This window comes from Gopherus evgoodei, chromosome 7 (genome assembly GCF_007399415.2).
Source record: "Gopherus evgoodei ecotype Sinaloan lineage chromosome 7, rGopEvg1_v1.p, whole genome shotgun sequence".
Lineage (NCBI taxonomy): Eukaryota > Metazoa > Chordata > Testudines > Testudinidae > Gopherus > Gopherus evgoodei.
This window is the reverse complement of record NC_044328.1, coordinates 77,869,845-77,890,198: the sequence shown is the minus strand read 5'-3', so window position 1 is coordinate 77,890,198 and position 20,354 is coordinate 77,869,845. Positions and strand designations below refer to the sequence as shown.

The following is a 20,354-nucleotide window of genomic DNA, read 5'->3' as shown; positions in this document are numbered from 1 at the left end:
TTAGACCAAACCTTGAGCAGTGGCTTTGGAAGATGCAGAGAGGCAGCACTGCCTCAGCAAACAGACTGTTGTGCGCCTGGGTGCAGGGTGAACCTTGCCTGCATTAGCTGAAGGGCAAGCTGCTGACATAGCAGGAGGATAAGAAATTAAACTTCAGGCTTTCTGCAAACTGAGGGAGATGTGTTGCTGGGTTCCCTATGGGGGGAGGGATAGCTCAGTGGTTTAAGTATTGGCCTGCTAAACACAAGGCTGTGACTTCAATCCTTGAGGGGGCCACTTAGGGACCTGGGGCAAAAATCTGGGGACTGGTCCTGCTTTGAGCAAGGAGTTGGACCAGATGACCTCCTGGGGTCCCTTCCAACCCTGATATTCTGTGATCTATGATGACTGTTGAGGCTGCCCTGCTTGCGGGCGTTCAGCCGCCATTGCCGTGTCCTCCTCTGCAGGGCTAGTGGCTGGGTGGGTAGTTTTTCTGAGGAATACTCCCTTTGCAAGATTCTCATGCAGGTTGCAGCATCTCGGATCCCTTCCTGCATAACTGTTCCGCAGTTCTAGGTTTGTACTGGGGCTGTCTGCTTTCTCTTCCTGCTGACAGCTCTTGCATTGCCAGTCACAGACGATACTTGGCTACCCCTTGAGGGACTGCTTGGATTGAGATAAGCTGCCTCTCTTTGGCAGGTGTGGTGTCCCGTCTGCTTTGAGGGAGGACAGTGATGGCTACATTAACCTGGTAGCATATCCCTATGTGGAGAGCGAGGTCTTGGGAGCAGGATGACATGCCAGAGAGGGACCAGCCTCGGCGCAAGCACTCCCGCAGGAGCCTTCACCGATCCAGCAGTGTCGGCGAGCACAAGGAGGAGAGACTCGGCCTGGCCGGTGACACCCTGAGAGGTAAAAGGACTGGGGCTGGGAACAGTACAGTCTGCAAGCACACCCTTCCTCATCCCTCGTCAGCTCTGGGGGCTTCCTTGCAGAATAGCTCTCCCTTGCACTCCCCATGTCGTACTGTGATTGGCCCCAGGCAGTGATGGTAGTGCAGAGCTTTCTGAAATGTGGTTCCTGGCTCACTTCTCAGTGCGCACGTCCTAGCTGTCACACACTGCTCACTTCTAGGCAGCATCTCATCCCAGAGACTGGCCTGGTCCCCTCCCTCTTTGAAGAGTGCCAAGGCTGGAGCTATGAGGCCTGGAGACTAGCTGCCTCTGTGGATGCATTCTGAAGGTCCCTGGGGCAAGCTCTCTGCCTTTGCACGCTGGGTGGTCTAAGGGAGGGTTCCCCTTTCAGAAGGCTGTGCCCTCTACCGATCCTGCTTCTGCTCTGTGCAGATAGGTCCCTCTAGCATGAGGCTCTGCTGCAGGCTCGCCCATGAAGTGTTGCGGCTTTCACTGAGACCAGAGACTGGCATTGTTGGGTTGGAGGTCAGGGCATGTACAGGAGAGGGATGGGGTAGATAATCCCTTGCCAGGAGAAGGTATTGGGTTCCAGTGCTGTAGTCTAACTCCTGTCTGTGACAGGTTAGCTGTCTAGCCAAGGACTCCGTAGCATGTATGTGTTCTTTTCTTTGTGCCAGCAGCATCCAAGAGACAAAGAGCCCTAAGGTGGAGCTGCACATCCATTCCGATGTTCCGTTTCAGATGCTGGATGGAACAGCGGCCTGAGCTCGGAAAAGATCAGCTACACCATGGAGTCTGCGCTGCCATAAGCAGCAGCTGAGCCGCATGCGATCAGAGTCAAGGACCGAAAGCTCTACAGTATCCTCCAGAAAGCAGAGTCAGGGCAGCTGGCTGCGTTTTCCAGAATGGTGCCAGGAAAAGGCTTCCCACCTCTGCAAAGGAGTGGCCGGCACCATCACCCTTGGCTCATGCTCAGAGCACACGTTCCTTTTACCATCAACACAAGCAGAACCAGCTGGGCCAAAGTCTGGGGCCTCTTTTTCCATTACTCCTTCCATCTGTCCCTGCAGGAGTGTCTGTCCAGGCACCTGGGAGGAGAGTCAGGTTTCTTCCAAGGACACTGGCAGTGCCTGCTGGCTAGGTGCCATCTGTGTCCACCAAGTCACGTTTCCCTTTCTGGTCCCTCTGACAGAGACTGGGCTCATATTTTCCTGTCCAGTACTACTGCCTTGTGGGTTCTTTCCTTTTCTCCCTACTGGACTCGTCATATTCCCCTCTTCTTGGCTGCTTTGTCGCTGACTCCCTTTTATCCCTTGTGCCCCACTCCTCAGTATGCGTTACAGATCCAGGAGTCCCCAGAGAACTCACTTGGTTCCTGGTGGTTGGCAGCTCTGAGAGATTAAATCTCCTTGACATATTTCTTAGAGTTCCTTTTGCTGGAGAATGTGGTGCACCATTTCCGATTTCCCTGTGTGCTTGACCTGAAGATGGGGACCAGGCAGCATGGAGATGATGCTTCTGAAGAGAAGGCTGCTCGGCAGATGAAGAAGTGTGAACAGAGTACCTCAGCGACGCTGGGTGTGAGAGTTTGTGGAATGCAGGTACAGTATCCCAGGGATTGTCTGGCGCATCTTCCCCACCCCTCCTCGAACATCCCCAGCCACCTGGAGAAAGCACAGCAAGATAGTGCTCTCCGCTGGGCAGTCTTCCTGTGACACTTCTTCCTTCCCAGCCCCTTGATAGCCTGCTACTAGTCATGTATTCTAAAGAGTGCATGCTATTGCACATCACTTTCCTCTCCATTCCACTGGAATGAAGGAGTCTGTAACTTCTCATGGAGTGGAATGGGCCATGGCCTGCTTTGCACAGTAACCAAACATTCTGAGTGTCATAGAGAAGTGCTAAAATCCAGCAAGCCTAATTAACAAGCTCAATAACAATATGGACACAAGAACAAATGGGGATAAACTGGCCATCAGGAAATTTAGACTTGAAATTAGACAAAGGTTTCTAACCATCAGAGGAGTGAAGTTCTGGAACAGCCTTCCAAGGGGAGCAGTGAGGGCAAAATATATCTGGCTTCAAGACTAAGCTTGATAAGTTTATGGAGGGGGTGGTATGATGGGATAGCCAATTAATTGCCAAAATTAGATCTTTTGACTGTTAGCGGTAAATATACCCAATGGCCTGTGATGGGATGTTAGCTGGGATGGGATCTGAGTTACTACAGAGAATTCTTTCCTGGGTGATGACTGGTGAGTCTTGCCCACATGCTTCAGTTTTAGCTGATTGCCATATTTGGAGTTGGGAAGGAATTTTCCTCCAGGGCAGATTGACAGAGGCCCTGGGGTTTTTTCACCTTCCTCTGCAGAGTGGGGCACGGATCACCTGCTGGAGGGTTCTCTGCACCTTGAAGTCTTTAAACCTTGATTTGAGGACTTCAGTAGCTCAGACATAGGCTAGGGGTTTATTACAGAACTGGGTGGGTGAGATTCTGTGGCCTGCCTTGTGCAGGAGGTCAGACTAGATGATCATAATGGAGCTTTCTGACCTTATAGTCTATGACTCTAGTGAAGAGCCTAGCAATTTATGCCTGTTCCAGCCAGGTCAGTGGTGCCTGGGGTCTTGTCTCAGTAGCATCTCTCATACAGTCACAGACCACTTGTGGCTTCCTATACTTAGAGGAGAGGAGAGTTCCTTCCTTCCCTTCTGGATATGCCTTGAAGCATAAGAATTGAGTGTCCTTGTACTCCTACTCTGGCTAGTGTGATAGGGAGATGCTGCTTACAGTGGAGTACCTGGTCTTTTTCTGGAATCTGATTCTGCAACAGTGAGTGCCACGGTTAGTCGTGTGCCACGGGTTAGTCATACGCCATGCTGAGGGGCAGACCCCTTTTAGCAATCCCTCCGTTCCATGTGGTCATGTGTGAAGTTTCTCCCCACCTCCCTACTTTGGACACACTTTGCTGTGCTAAAGGATGTGCTGCTCTCTGCTCCTGGAAACCCGGCCTAGGCAGCCTTCAGTATCCCAGGCAGTGTGAGAAGGGAATGTCCCACCTTGCCTGTAAGGTGTCCAGGAGCACCACAAAGGTTTTAGACAGACCTGCCTGCTGTTGAGTGTCAGGATGTCCCCTCAGTGTCATGGCACAGGGCAGTCCAGTCTTTCACTGTAACTGTATGTCCCTCGTACTTCCCAGCTAACTTGAGCTCTGGTGTTCTAGGTCTATCAGCTGGATACGGGACATTACTTATGCAGAAATAAGTACTACGGCCGTGGTCTCTCCATTGAGGGGTTCCGCAATGCCCTCTACCAGTACCTCCACAATGGCTTAGAGCTGCGCAAGGACCTTTTTGAGCCCATACTCACCAAACTCCGGAGCCTGAAGGCTGTGCTGGGAGAGGCAGGCATCCTACCCGCTTCTACTCCAGCTCCCTCCTCATCATTTATGACGGGAAGGACAATAGGGCAGGCATGTTCATGGAGCGCAGGGCAGAGATGCGCCTAAAGCGAGTGGACACCTCTCTCCTAGAGAGCCTGCAGGATGACACCAGCACAGAGCCCAGCCCTTCTGCCCAGCCCAAGGTGGATGTGCGCATGATTGACTTTGCACACAGCACATTCAAAGGGTTTCGGGATGACCCCACTGTGCATGATGGACCCGACGTGGGCTATGTATTTGGGCTGGAAAACCTCATCAACATAATGGAACAGATGCGGGAGGAGAACCAGTAGGCCTGGGCTGTGCCCATTCATTCCTACCCTAGTGGCAGGAGCAGGAAGAAGCAAACAACTTTGGTATTCAATGGTTCACTCGCTCCCTTGTTTATAACTGTCCCCTGGGCTGGAAGATCTGTGTGAGGAGTGTTTAGATCTCGGCCATCCTGCTGCCCGTGTGGTTTTGACTGCACTGGCCTTACCTTATGGAGAATGCTCCCAGAGGCCCTGCTGGAAGACAGGCTCACTGCTGTTGTGCATCAGTCTCTTCATTGTGTATGTATTCTAGAAGGAGGACCTGGCCACAGGGAAGAGAGGAGTAAGCCAGCCCTTCAGGGTGGAGATGGAGTTTGCACTGCCTCTGCTCCCCAGAAGTCCCAGCAGAGCTTGGTTTGAACCTCTTCTGTCATTTGGAAAGGGCATTCATTCAATGAACCGGAAGATCTATGGGGCTGATGGGTGCAGCACACTCATGCTGTTTCCTATGGTACCAGCTGTTGGAACAGCTAGCCCTGCTCCAGGGTTGTGATTGGATTTGATTGATTGATTGGGAAGTTAGTTTATGATACCGCATTTATCTTCTCCAGTTTGGGCATTGTGACAAATCATCCCAAATGGCAGGAATAAATGACCAAACAAAACCATTGCAGAGCTGCAGCAATGGGTAAATCGCCTTCCCCACAGACTGCTGTGGGGTCAGTCAGGGAGGCTTTGCTACCACCCCAGCTGGCAGAGAAACTTGTGCAGGGCTGTAATGGCAGGCAGGCCTGAAAGAGTTTGTTCCACCAGGGATAAGCGTGATGTTCCTGTGAGATTGACCTTGCCTCGGTGCATTGTTCCAATGAGAGTTCAGCTAACTGGCCACAGTATTAACAGCAAGTGAATTCACACCCCAGCTATTCCACTAGGGTATATCAAGCTATTCCCAGCCTTAGTGTTTGTATAGCATAGGCACAGCAGCTGGGATGGGAGTATCTTCCTAGCCACATCCAGACCAGGCACTGCAGCATGAGACTGTTGTCCTTTTTGACTCCTCCTGGGGCAGGGCTGACCCATTTCACACTCTGGAACAGTCTGTTGCAGTCCCTGGGGTGGGGTTTCAGCCCTACCTTGGAAGGATCCTAGTGGAGTTAATGAGGAAGAAAAGTCTTAGCTGAACTGACAGAGGGCTTCAAGCTGTCCCCATCATGTTGTCTTTTGAGCCTCACGCTGGAGTTGCTCATTCGCAGAAGTGCCTCTTCTGTGGGTGGAAACAGCTGCTTGGCTGGCATGGTGACCCCCTACCTGGCCTACTCTCAGGGAACTGATATCTGCTGGCTTGTGTTAGGGTTGGATACAGCTGTCTGGCTGAACATGGCTTGGCTGTGCTCTGGCCTAGTGTCCACTCCCACAAGTGAATTTCTGTGCTGGGGACTTGAGTGACAGCAGGAAAAAGAGGTGCTCTGAACTCTTAGAGCTAAGTGAAAGCATCAGGTCATTGCCTGAGCAAAGCTGTCTAGTCTCCAAGCTGAGGATGGACACAGTGCCTGTGGCTCAGGGTTTTCTGTATCAGAGGGATTCTCCATCTAAATGTGTCATTTCCATGGCCCTGAGACAACTACTTCTAACCCAGACTGTCATCTGCGGGTGAGTGCTTGGCCCTGCGCATTGCAGATGCACTAGACTCTTTCACTCTGCACTTTGCCTGGGGAGGAGATGTGCAGGGGCCTATCCATCTGCGGTTGCTGCAGAGAATGCAGGATTTGGGTCTCAATCCTGTTACTGCTAGTTGGCGGGGGAGGGGAAGAGGGGAACAGTGCTCAAATTTGTGCTAAAGCTTAAGACTGTCTCTTGACTACTCTGCTGAGCTTGGTTAAAGCCCATGCCCCCCTCACGCCTTGCAGATGGGGGCTGGGCTCTTGGCCATGGCATTATTACATTTGTTAGGTTACTCCTTCCTCCATGTCCATTAGCTCTTCCTCCACAAGCAGCTGCTAATGAGATTTTCTCAGTGGCCAGGACACAGCAGCCAAAGATGGGCTGCTGGAGGCAATGCAGTTGTTTCCATGGTTGAAGCAAAGAAGTCCAAGTTAGCTGGGCAGAAATGCATTAAGGTCCTTGGGCATTGTGACCAATCAAATCCTAGTCTAGTGGCCTGCCTTCCTCACTGGCCCTACTATGGCAGGTAGCGCTAAGGAGGGGCATTTCACACCGGGAAGGGGACTCCTCCTCATGTGGTTGCTTGGTCTTTCAGCATTCTCATTTTCCCCTATTCTGGGTATTGTTGAGGGAAGCGGGGATATGTGTCACAGCTCTCTCTTGTTTCTCCCCTTGGATCCTGCACTGAAATCCTAATGCTGAGTGTGGCAAGGCTTGTATGTTTACTTTGGTCCAGTACCATCCCTGTATTAGATCCTGGTTCCGGGTCACACCAACATAGCTGGCCTGTGCAGGAACTCCTGTCTCTACACCCAGTCTCCCTCAGTCATAGTGAGAGGTGTATACACAGATCACTAGCAACATGGTGCATTTCCTGTTGGCTCCATGTGATTCTCCTTGCCAAGTATCTTTGGACCATCCCGATAAAATTTTCAGAACTTATAAATAGCCTTGACAACAGAATTGTTCTGCTTGTTGGAGGGGTTTTTATTCTGTTTGTGCTTCATGAATAACCAAAAGAAATGGAAGGTTTAGTTTTGCCAGTGCTGCAGTGTTATGTTTCTACACAGCATGATCACAATGCATAGACTTGCTCAGTAGCAATAACCCTTCCCATCCCATCGGAGTGCAGTGACATGCAGGACATGGCATCGGATGAGCCTCTGGCTGGGCAGGAGATGATGCAAGTGCCTTGGACTTCTGGAGTCTCAAGTGCTTATCTGCTTTAGAGCACAAATGGAATGGCTGTTTTCCTGCTAATCCCTCCTAGACGCCGTCAACACACTCCGTGTCACCCTTGCCGCAGCCTCCTTAATACAGGCATAACTGGAATTGAGGTACATAGGCATTGCCAGCTGTGGGACATTCCCCCAGAGCATACATGATGGAAGTGAGGCACTTTCACATCTGGCTGTCAATCCAGGGTGAGTTAGTAACTCAAAGGTAGCCCAGTGGGCATGCTGCATGGGCAGCTCCTGCATCTTGGCACTTCCTTGAACCCAGAGCAACATGGGGCAGTGGAAGTGACAATAGAAAGGCTTCAAGTGGGAGGTGGCCAGGTCAGCAACACATGAAGAAAGTTGTTTCCTCAGCTGTTCTTTGCGGTGAGACTTCTAGATAATTGCTCTGGACAAACATGGAGACGTTGCTGGATTTATCTCCCTCTTGCTCTCGGAGATACAGCATAGAGCTGGATGCTGGCTCTGCAAGCAGCTCTCCTTGATGTTTCCAAAGCAGTAAACGTCCCCAGAAGTGAGACTTGCACATCCATTGGCTCCTGGTAACCTCACAGCTTGCCCTGCCTTGCAGAGAAGGGAATGAAGGGAGTGTACCCCCAGGGGTCTGCTTCTGCCCAGGGCTCATACAGGATGTTATGTGAATGGGCTTTGTTGCTGGTTTGCAGAGATTGTTACTTTACTAGTTTTGGGTGAAACAAAAAGTTACTCTTAGGAACTATAGCCCCAAGCATGGCCAAGGTCAAAGCATTTGCTTTTAACACTGTAGGAAGTGTCCTTCCCCTTCTGGGACCAGGAACCAGGTGTCTCTAGATAGCCCCTTCCTGAGCAATGTTCCAGCCCCTGGCTACTGCCTCGGTCTAGGGAAATCCTCACATTAGATAATTATGCAGTTAGCAGAATTCTCATAGAGCCAATCCTATTTAAAAATGGAATCCATTTTTTCATTGTGGAACTCCCCAGACATTTCCCAATGCCAAATGGTTCAGTATTTCATTGGTTTGACTTGGAAGAACAAAAGAAAAGGTGCTTTTCTCCTCTGCCCTGGGAAGCAGTGTTGTAGTTACCACAAGGAGGTAGGAGTGAGTTGATGTAATGTAACCCTGACCTAAGAGTTTCCCAAGTGAGTGCACCCTTATGTTTAAATGCAGAGGACTGGCTGACCTGGCCATAAATGCAGCTGCTTGGTGTTGGAGTCCAAGGTTATGAGGGTGCTTTTTGGACAGCCCTTTCCTAAAAAACTATTTTGCATGCATTGTACACAGTCAAATCCACTTCAGGTGTGTGCAGATAAATAGTCCTTCAGTCCTGTCAAGCAGCATAACCCGTTTGCCTCCTTTCAGAATTTGCTAATATTTCACGCCCAGCAACGTGAACATCTGTAGCAGAATATATACACTCTGTGGTTGCCTTCATGTAGAAAGATGGACTTGCTTTCAGCCTTTTGGAATACATAGCCAGTCAATCTCTAGCAATAGTATGATCTGCTAGCATTGAGAGCATGTATAGTCTATCAGTGCAAGGGTTTCTCTGTATCTAGGTCCCTGGTCTTACAAACATGGACAAAAGAGAACAAGACTGTTCTACAGATAAACACTCTGTGGTTGGGAGGGCAGCAGGGGCTTGTTTGTTGCCTAAAGCCATGGGGATTTGGATGGGTTGCTGCTGTCTTGGGGACGATGTTGGGCTGTTGTCCTCCTTTCCTGGCCTGGTGGTTATTCCTGCCCTGTATCTTGTCATTGGTGGCTCTTCTTGCTGTGTCAGTGGGAGTGGATGCCGCTTTCCCCTAGCTAGCAGCTTTGATATTGAGTTGGGCTGGTAAGTGTAATCTCTGTATAGAATTAGCAGATGTAAGGCTTTGAAGCCTTCTGTGGAGATGTTAAATCTGCATAAAGCCACTTGGCTCCAAAGTGGATAGCACATTCTGTGCAGTTTCTGTGAATTTGGCCCCTACGCATAGTGCTTCTCTCAACTCTTGTGCTAGAGCAAAGCTGCAGGGAGCCAGTTTCCTCCAGAGCTGGAGAAGGGCGGGAAGGGACTCATCAGCTGTAACTTGCTCATTCCTGCGACCCTAGCCTGTGTAACCTCAGGCTTGTGCCAAACAGCCTGTCCCCACAGAGGACCAAACCCTGACTCAGGGCCTGCTTGCATGCCTGCTGCTCTTGGGTGTGTTGCGTTACGGGGCCAATGGAGGAGCAGCAGCTGCTCAAGGATGTTTGCCCAACCCAGAGCTGTGTCACCTAACTCATCACATAAAGCTGATACTCAAGACAACATGGAGGGTGCAGTCTGTGGATGTGGCAGCTCCCCAGCATGCACTACTCCGTTGTGATGCAATCAGTCTGGTTGTACTGCTTGCTCTATAGGCCAAACCTCCATGTTTAAAGTGGAGAGCAGTGACATTCTGACCTCCTGGAGGGGCAATTGTTGAGACTGCACTCCTGCGACTTCCTCATTTTTATGATGGGCCCCATCTCCTCGTTTCCCACTCCTAGACTCTGCCCAGAACAGAGTCACCCAACCAGAAGTTCGGACTTCGGTGTTTGTATTGTACTGTTATTGCATGTTTCTCAGGAGCAAAATGCTTGTGGTACTTGAAAGATCCAGGTGTGGAGGGATCTGTGGCAAGTGTAGGAGGACTTGTTATTGGGCGAGGGGAAGGAGCCATCTGAAACAGAGAGCTTTTACCCTCTCCTGCCCTGCATCCATTTGGCTTGTCTGAGAGGTATGCAGGATCATATTGTCTTCAAGCATTTCCTGCATACTTTTAGAATTCTCTTTCAGCCCCACTTTACTGGGCCAAGTCAAGCTTATGGACATGAAAAGTACCAGTATCTGTACTCCAGACGCTGCAACATTACCTCTCCTGCTGTCTCTAAAGTCATGTATATACAAATAAAAGCTGTTAGAAATTTAGCAGTGATGTGCAAATCTCTCTGTGCTGTTGTCTTCTCCCACCAAACATTTCCCCAAACTCCTAGTATCACCTAGGCTGCAGGAGTGCCCACCGGGCACTTCCTTACCACAGATAGGGAATGATCTGAAAGACATAGCTGAATTGGTGGGGGAGGGGGTATAACATACATGCCAATCAGTCGGGGTAGTGATAGAGTGGCTTTGCCATCTTTGATCTGAGTACACTGCACTGGGTCTGGTGGGAAAATTGACCAGAGAAGAATCCAGGGACTGCTATGAGAACACAGCAGCCTACGCTTCCTCTAACTGCTGTGCAATCTCAGACACTGCCTGGGAAAGGATCTCCACAGCCCATTGGACATCAGCGTGGGCATGGTTACAGAGGCACCAATAGTGGTTTCATAGTTAAGGTTGAGTTTTGCAATGTAGGGATTCAGCTTCTTACGGAGGAAGAATACAGCGTACCCTCTATAAGTTTTGCACTATCATCTGTTATATTGAGTTTACAATTTAGTAAAAATGGGCACAATTAACCATTCCCCTTGTCGGCTTTCACTTCTGTAGCTAACAAGCAGCTGGCTTTTACCATTCACAGGCCTGCAAACTAGTGCACTGGCAAAGTTGAAATTTGGTTTTAAAAACGGTTACTCACCTTCTCGTAACTGTTCTTTGAGATCCAGTGTTCGTGTCCATTCCAATCAGGTGTGTGCACATGCACAGTAGCCGGAAGATTTTTTTCCCCTAGCAGCGTCCTTGTGGTCGGTCTTGGCGCCCTCTGGAGTGGCGCATTCATGGCGTCCAGTTAAGGGCCCTGTCAACCTGCCACCTCCCAGTTCCTTCTTGCCGGCTACTCCCACAGAAGGGAAGGAGGATGGGTATTGGAAGACATGAACAATGCATCTCAAAGAACAGTTACGAGACTGTTTGTTTTTCTTCTTTGAGTGTGTGTTCCTGTCTGTTCCAATCAGGTGACTCAAAAGTCCAAGTCAGGAGGTGGGGTCAGAGTTGTCACTGATTGTAGTGCTGCATCGTTTCTGGCCTGCTGGGTAATTGCGTAGTGTGTGGTAGAAGTGTGGATGGAGGACTATGTTGCCGCTCTGCAGATTTCCTGAGTGGGAACTTGAGCCAGGAATGGTGTTGATGAAGCCTGCACCTTGGTGGAGTGTGCAGTGATTGGAGATGCAGGGACACCTGCCAGGATGTAGCACTCATGAAGATAGGATGCTATCCAGGACGAGATGCGTTGTGATGACACAGGCAGACCTTTCATTCTGTCCGCCACTGTCATGAATAACTGGACCAATTTTCTGAATGGCTTCATTCTCTCAGTCTAGAATGCTAGCGCCCTGTGAACATCTAGAGAGTGAAGTCTCTGCTCTCTGCTACTGGAATTAGGCTTAGGGTAGAATACCTGGAGAAAGATGTCCTGATTGATGTGAAACTGGTGATACAACCTTTGGTAGGAAAGCAGGGTGAGGTCTGAGCTGAACCTTGTCCTTAAGCTCAGACACCCTCCTGACTGAGGTTATAGCTATCAGGAATGGGACTTCGTAAGAGAGGTAGAGTAGGGAGCACGCCACCAAGAGCTCAAAGGGTGGTGCCATGAGTCTAGAAAGGACCAGGTTGAGGTCCCAAGCCGGGACAGGCTGCTGGACATGAGGGTATAGCCTATCGAGACTTTTAGAAATTGGCTGACCATCGGGTAAGCAAAGACAGAACAGCCCTCCACATCCGAGTGGAATGCTGAGATGGCGGTGTTACGGAGTATGGGGAAGTCAGGGCCCTGCACCCCTCTTCCTGAGATTTACCATGACTGTCAGTCAGCCAGTAAAACAGAAGGTTTATTAGATGACAGGAACACAGTCCCAAGCGGAGCAAGTAGGTACAACCATAACCTCTTAGTCAAGTCCTGGGGGGGTTGAGGGAGCTTAGACCTCAGCTTGGGGTTCCCTGCATTGCACCAGCCAGCCCAAGACTGAAACACAACCTCCTCCAGCCGCTTTCTCCAGCCCTACCCCTCCAGCACCTCCTTTCCTTTGTTTACTCTCCCAGGCAGAGGGTGTCACTACTCCCAACCCTCCTCCTGGCTCAGGTTACAGTTCAGGGTAGCTTCCTTCAAGGGAAGTCCCCCATCCCCAATGTAACTTTCCTGCAACATTCCCAGGTCAAATGCTTCCTGCTCCATCACATCTCTCCCCGCTTTGAGACTGAACTGAGTGGGGTCACTCTGACCAGTGACCTGGGGAAGTTCAGGGCCCCCTTTCCAGGACAATGTGTCCGCTATTAGGTTGGCACTTTCCTTCACATGGGCGATGTCCATGTCATAATTTTGCAGGAGCAGGCTTCAGCTTAGGAGCTTGGTGTTGGCTCCTTTTATCTGGTGTAGCCAGATTAGGGGAGAGTGATTGATGTACACAGTGAAGTGTTGCCCAAACAGATATGACTCTAGTTTTTTAAGGGCCCACACCATGGCCAGGCTTTTATTTATTTATTTATTTAGTTATTTATTTGCTTAGTTTTGCTTCCGGGGTAGCAACTTTTTGCTCAGGTACATGATGGGGTGTTTCTTCCTCTTTTTATCCTCCTGCATTAACACCGCCCCCATTTCTGTGTCTGAGGCATTGGTGAATACCATAAGGGCTTGTCAAAGATTGGGTTTGCCAGAACTGGGCCACTGAGCAGACCCTCCTTCAGCGCCTGGAGAGCCTCCTGGCACTTCTCGGTCCAGACCGCCTTGTTTGGCTTCCCCTTTTTGCACAGCTCAGTGATGGCTTTGGCGCTAAAGTGGGGCACAAACCTTTGATAGTACCCTGCCATTTTAATAAAGGCTTGGACCTGCTTTTTGGTTTGGGGAGTGGGTCGGTTTTTTATTACCTTCACTTTGGCTCGTTCCGGCTTTAGGCAGCCACTCCCCACCTGATGGCCCAGGTAAGATACTTTAGCCATCCCCACTCTGCACTTCTTAGCTTTTACGGTTAGCCCAGCCTCTGGAGTTGGTCCTCCCAGGTCTGGCTAAAGACACAGATTTTGTCAATATATGCCAACGCAAAACTTTTCATTCCCCTCAGTAGCTGATCCACCAGGTACTGGAAGGTGGCCGGTGCTCCCTTGAGGCCGAAAGGCAGGGTCAGGAACTCATAGAGCCCCAGAGAGGTGATAAAGGCCAATTTTAGCCTGGCATTTGCATCCAGTGGCACTTGCCAATAGCCCGTGGTAAGATTTATGGTGGTAAGTACCAAGCACCTCCTAGCTTGTCTAGGAGCTCATCAGGCCTGGGCATGGGGTAGGCATTGGATACAGTGATGGCATTAAGCTTTCGATAGTCCATACAGAACTGGATTGACCTGTCCTTTTGGGACCAGCACCACCGGCGAGGCCCCAGGGCTGGAAGGTGGCTGGATCACCCCCAAAGCCAGCATTTTCCTGACCTCTTTTTCCAGGTCCTGAGCAGTTTTTTCCTGTGACTTGGAGGGGGGAGCATTTTATAGGCAGGTGCAATTTGGTCTACACCCAGTGGACAGTTAGATTAGTCCGTCCAGGCTGGCTGGAAAACAGCGGTCGGTACAGATGCAGCACCCCTCCGATTTTAGTTTGCTGGGCTGGGTTCAGCTGATCAGAGAGGGGAATTGCTCCAGGGGGAAACCAGCTGTTGTCCCAGGGAATAGATTTACTAAAGGGTTATCTCCCTGCTCCTTCCAACGTTCTCACACGGCCAATACCACATTTTCCCTGTCATAATATGGCTTCATCATATTTACATGGTACACCTGGCGGTGATGTGCCCGGTTCAAGAGCTTCACCACATAGTTTACCTTATTTAGTTGCTTGGCCACCTTGAGGGCCTTTCCCAGGCAGCCTGGAGTTGTTTTTTCTCACGGGGATGAGGACCATTACCTGATCCCCGGTGGCGAAGGCGTGGACCCGCACCATGCTGTCATACCAGACCTTCCGCTTCCTCTGGGCTCTGGCCAGATTTTCCCTAGCCAGGCCCATGAGCTCAGCCAGTCTTTTCTGTAAGGTCAGGACAGACATCACCACTGACTCTCCATTGGGAGTAGCCTTTCCTTCCCATTTGTCTCTTATTAGGTTTAGGGACCCCATTACTCATCTTTCATATAACAGTTTGAAAGACAAAAACCCGGTAGACTGCTGGGGTACTTTCCTGTACGTGAACAGCAGGTGAGGAAAGTACTTGTCCCAGTCCTGCAGGTGCTGGTTTATAAAGGTTTTCAGCATCATTTTTAGCGTCCCGGTGAACCTCTTCACCAGCCTGTTGGACTGGGGATGGTATGCTGAAGCCCAGGTGCACCGGACCCCACATTTCTCCCACAAGCACTGGAGCAGGGCTGACATGAAGTTGGACCCTTGGTCTATTAAGACTTCCTTGGGGAACCCTACTCGGCTGAAAATGGTTAGCAGCGCATCCGCCACGGTGTCAGCTTTGATGGATGCTAAGGGCACTGCCTTGGGGTAGCGGGTGGCGAAATCCACCACCACCAGAATGTATTTATTTCCTGACTGGGTTGTCTTGCTGAGAGGTCCCACTATGTCCATAGCCACCTTCTGGAAAGGCTCGTCTATGACAAGCAAAGGTCTCAAAGCTGCTTTTCCCTTGTCCCGGGCCTTTCCCACCCTCTGGCAGGGGTCACAGGATTGGCAGTACTGTTGGACATTAGTAAAGACCCCAGGCCAGTAAAAGTTTTGTAGCAGCCTCTGCCCTGGTGCGCCCGAATCCCTTGGTGCCCTGCAAGAGGGATGTCATGGGCCAAGTACAGTAGCTTGCAGCGATACCTTTGGGGGACCACCAGCTGCCTCCTGATCCCTCAGGACTCCATTTCCCTGGGGGGGGAGCCCATTCTTGGTATAGGAATCCCTTCTCCCACAGGAACTTCTTGCAACCTCTTATGGTCTGTACTGCACTGAGGTCAGCCAGGTCCCTTGTCTTCCGCAAGGAAGGGTCTTTTTGCATCTCGGCCTGAACTTGGCAGCTGGGGAAGGGATGAGGACCTGCTCCCTTTTGTCGGCTGGGTTGGAAGCCACAGCCCCCCTGAGCCTTGCCCTGGGGTGTTCCCTCCCCACTAGGATAGGGTTTTGTGCCTCCGGGGTGACAACCTTTCCAAGGTCAGGGCATAGTGCCCCTCGCCGGCTCTGGCTGCGGGTCACAACTAAGGCATTCTGGGGTTGCTTGTCCTGTTCTTTAGATCCCCACCCGCATTAACACCTTAGTGGGCAAATGGTGGTGCACCCTCACTTCCTTGGGGCCCTCCTTGTCCCCCCATTTTAGATGCACCCTTGCCATGGGCACCTTGAATGGGGTCCTGCCCACTCCCTCAGGGTCAGGAAGGTGTTGGGCATTACCTGATCTGGGGCCACCACCTTGGGCTGGGCCAGCATCACCTCAGAGCACGTGTCCCAATATCCATAGACTTTCCTCCCATCCACCTCCAGGAGAACAAGGCACTCACTTCACAGGGTCAGCTCCGGGCCCACCCTGTAAACTGAGAACCTTGAGTCAGGAGCATCCAACCCCCAGAGGAGCTGGCCTGGGGCCCTCCTCTCTTGTGAGCAGCTGATAAGATGCCAGCCCCCCTTGCCTGGGAAGCCTTCCCCTCGTCCGGCTGGGCCTCTACCAAGTCAACTCTGTGTGGTTGGTCTGCTCAGTCTGTCCTTGGGCAGTGGGACCGTATGTGATCTCATTGGCCACAGTAATAGCAGCTCATGTTCCGTTGCTCCCCTAGAACCGGTTGGTGTCCATGACACTGGGCATTCCCCTTGGAAGGGGTTTCTCCCTATTCTCCCTTTGGGAGGTCCCAGAATGATGTTTTTTTCTGCATCACGGCGGGCCTGTTCCTTTGGGACTCCTCCCTGCCACCCCCTGACCAGCTCTTCACAACCCCCTGACCAGCTCTTCACAAACTCATCGGCCAGCTGTCCTGCATGTCGCGGGTTCTCTGGCTTTTGGTCCCTGAACCCCAGCCTCATATCGGATGAGCACCACTCATACAGTTGCTCCAGTACCAGGAGTTTAACCAGGTCCCCCTTTGTTTGGGCCCCATCTGCCCACTTGCTGGCATATCCCTCCATGTGGACGGCTAGTTGCAGATATGAGACCTCAGGGGTTTTATCCTGACTCCAAAACCTTTTAATGGTACATCTCGAGAGTCAGCCCAAACTCACGTAGCAGGGCCTGTTTGAATAGTTCGTAGTTCCCTTTTTCTGCCCCTTCCACTTGGCAGTACAATGCCACGGCTATGGGGTCTAGTAAGGGGATGAGAATCCGGAATTTGTCCGCAGGATCAACCTGGTGCAGCTCGCAGGCCATCCTAAAGGCATCTAGGAAGTCATCCATGTCCTTCGCCTTCTTACGTTGGGCCAGGATGCACTTATCAAAGCTCCGTGCAGTCCTGGGTCCCCTCTCACTCACCGCAGCCGGGGGCTCGCTGCCCCTCAGCCGTGCCAGCTCCAGTTCATGCTGACGCTGTCTCTCTTCATGCTGCCTCTGTTTTTCTTTATGCTGCCACTGTCTTTTTTTATTCTTTCTCTCTCTCATCATGCTCCCTCTCTCTCTTTCTTCTCCCATTCATGTTGCCTCTGTTTTTTATGATTTGCCAGCTTTCTTAATTTAACTCTTTCTCCCATTCCAGCTGCTTCTGCTCCACGGATGCTGAGCGTCACTGGGAGGATCTCCTACCAGCTGGTGAGCTTCGCCGGGAGGATCCCCTGCTGGCCGGGAGGTCATAGTGCCCTCGGTATTCGCTGGGCTCCTCCCCACCCTTCCCCTAGGCATAGGAAAGCTGACTGAGCACTCCCAGCTGGGACAGACACTGATGCCTGTGCTGCATCTGCCAGGCTGCTTCCCTTCAGAGACAGAGATCAGTTCATTCAAGCAATCTCCCTCCTCCAGCTGGGCAATGAGCTGTTCTTTGGTTAGCCTCCCACTGCACAGCCCTTCTGCTTGCACAGCTCCATCAGGTTGCTCTTAAGGCGCTTAGCATACATCTTCCTCCTGGCCACTCACAGGCCTGGGTGCTCGCCGCTCCCCCACGGTTTGCAGGGAGACCCTAGTGTGCCAGCCCTTCTCAAGGTCACCACCTCTCTGCCAGGGTTGAGCGCAGATTCCTCCGCCCCTGAGGCCGCCTCGCTGTGATCACCCGGGGGACCCTGTTACTGCAAAAGTCCTTCTCGCTGGTCACACACTCCCAGGGGTTAATAGCCCCCTGAAACCACCCCTTGTTACTCTTCAGCACGCCTGGTCCCCATCAATCCCCCTTCGTTTTACTGCTCCCCAGTCACTTACTGCAGGAAGCGCCATCCACGGCGTGCCAATAGATCCCACCTCTACCACCAGTTGTCACGGAGTGTGGGGAAGTCAGGGCCCTGCATCCCTCTTCCTGAGATTTACCGTGACTGTCAGCCAGCCAGTAAAACAAGGTTATTAGATTATAGGAACACAGTCCCAAGCGGAGCGTGTAGGTACAACTATCAGAGGGGTAGCCGTGTTAGTCTGGATCTGTAAAAGCAGCAGAGAATCCTGTGGCACCTTATAGACGTCTGTTAGTCTATAAGGTGCCACAGGATTCTTTATTGCTTTTATAGGTACAACTATAACCCCTCAATCAGTCCTTCTGGGAGTTCAGGGAGCTTAGACCCCAGCTTGGGGTTCCCTGCATTGCACCACCCAGTCCAAGACTGAAAACAAAACCTCTCCAGCCACTTTCTTTCCCCTCCCCTCAGGGCCTCCTTTCCTTTGTTTACTCTCCCAGGCAGAAGATGTCACTTCTCCCAACCCCCGTCCTGGCTCAGGTTACAGCTTAGGTAGCTTCCTTCAAGGGAAGTCCCCCATCCCCAAATGTAACTTTCCTGCAACATTCCCAGGTCAAATCCGTCCTGCTTCCCGCTCCATCAAGCGGCCAAGTGAACCCTTGCTGACAACATTGAAAGGGCCTGCTGCTTCAGATGGAGGAGGTAATCCAGGATAAGCGGCACTGGGGCTAGCATTGGGAGTGAATGGCACTGTGCCAATCAGATTGAAAATCTCTTCCACTTGGCAAGGTAGGCAGTTATTGTAGAGGGTTTCCTGCTGCTAAATAGGACTTGTCTAACCCGGTCTGAACAGGAAAGTTCCACCGGGTTAAACCACGGAGATTCCATGCCATGAGGTGCAGAGCATCAAGGTTCAGATGTTGGAGACAACTGTGCCTCTTGTTCAGAAGGTCCGGGAAGAGTGGCAGGGCGACTGGAGCCTTTCACGGACATGTCTAGGAGAAATGTGTACTAGAGCTGGTGGGGCCAGGCTAGAGCCATCAATATAACCTAAGATCATTCCCCCTGAGATCTTGAGGAGTACCTTGTGAATGAGCGGTATGGGCGGAAAGGCTATAGGAGACAACTTCCCCATGGGAGGAGGAAACCATCCATGTTGGAGCCCAGGCATGTGATTTTGGAAGGAGCAGAACTGCTGGCACTTCCTGTTGCATCGTGTGGTGAATAGGTCTGTTTGGGGAAATCCCCACCTCTGGAAGATTGAAATGCATGATGTCTGGGTGAAAGGACCACTCATGGCCCTGAAAGGACCTGCTGAGGTGGTTTGTTCTGTACCCCGGGGATCAGCATGACATCATCTGGGAATAGAAATTGTATAGAGGTGGGATCCAGAAGGGGTGAGGGCTCTGGAGGTGGCTGAGCTAGGGGAGTGGAGTGCGGGGGTGGGGTGAGGGCTCTGTTGTATAGGAGGATGCTCTGGCTGGGACGAGGGTTTCAGAGGTGGGATGGGGTTCAGAGCTGGGGCAGGGGGTTCAGATACAGGAACGAGTGCAGCTCTGGGGGTGTGGGCTCGGGTGGGGGCTGGGAATGAGGGGCTTGAGATGCAGGAGGGTGCTCTGGGCTTGAATCAAGAGGTTCAGAGGGTTGGGGCATGGAGGGGAAGGCACGGGTGCAGGCTTCGGGCAGCGTTTACCTCAAGTGGCTCCTAGAAGCAGGTAGCATTGTTCCTTCCTCCAGCTCGTAGGTGGAAGACTGCATGCTGCCCCATCCACAGACACCGCCCCTGCAGCTCCCATTGAAGCGCTGGAGGGGGCCATTGGACATGTAGGAGCCGGAGGGGGACCGTGCTTCGGCTTCCACAAGCTGCATGGCGAGGCCCTGACCCTGCTTCCCAGTTGGAGTGCCGGAGCAGGGCAAGCCCCACTCCCCAGCAGAAGCTCGAGGGCCGCTTAAAATGGCTGGTGGGCTGGTCCAGCCCGTGGGCCATAGTTTGCCCACCCCTGCCCTAGGCCCTGCCCTCCTTCCACTCACAGCCTTCTCTCAGTGGGGTGCCCAGGTACTGCTGGACTACCTCAATGTAGTCTTCTCCCCCAGAGAGGGCACATGTGGGGGGATCCAGTTAGGGCCGTCTCAGGCTTTTTTGCTGCCCCAAACGGTGAAGGAGGGGAAAGGGGGAAAAAAAAAAAAGCCACGATCAGCGGCACTGCGGCGGCAGCTCAACCATGCCACTTCATTCCTCAGTGACAATTCGACGCTCCGAGACGGACCTGAGGGATCTGCTGGCCCCTTCCCATTGGCTGCCCCAAGCACCTTCTTGCTGCGCTGGTGCCTGGAGCTGGCCCTGGATCCAGTTCAGCATCTTGCATGGAGGAGCAGCCTAATGTCACCAGTCCCCTTGCAGGGAGCGAGAGAGCAGAAAGTGCGCAGCAGCCCTCTTCTGAGGGACAAGGGAAAGGAGTGTCACACCCGCACGTGTACGGGTGGGGAGATCTTGCCTCACGCAGCTAGGAGCAAAGAGGAAGATAGACTCCATTACATCTTCCACAGCTGAAGAATGTGAAAGGTCAATTCTTAGACACAAGGCCTGTTGAATGGGGGTTCGGCCTCAGCAGGGCCTGTAACCGTGAGCGGAGCCAGGGTGGCTTGCCTTTGCCCACAAGACGTCAAAAACCCACAAACTTCCGTTAAGGTTAC

At 51.8% G+C, this 20,354-nt stretch overlaps 1 protein-coding gene across 1 annotated transcript in view; it reads left to right on the top strand.

Moving 5' to 3' along the window:
• IP6K1 (inositol hexakisphosphate kinase 1) overlaps window positions 1–10,397 on the top strand; it is a 114,204-nt gene extending 103,807 nt beyond the window's left edge. Inside the window, 9 exon segments of the mRNA XM_030570645.1 lie at window positions 712–763; window positions 765–879; window positions 882–891; window positions 1,571–1,728; window positions 1,731–1,751; window positions 2,319–2,494; window positions 4,115–4,288; window positions 4,290–4,307; window positions 4,309–10,397. Coding sequence (XP_030426505.1) covers window positions 712–763; window positions 765–879; window positions 882–891; window positions 1,571–1,728; window positions 1,731–1,751; window positions 2,319–2,494; window positions 4,115–4,288; window positions 4,290–4,307; window positions 4,309–4,626 — 1,042 coding nt within the window. The 3' untranslated portion in view covers window positions 4,627–10,397.
• The last annotated feature ends 9,957 nt before the right edge of the window (window positions 10,398–20,354 follow it).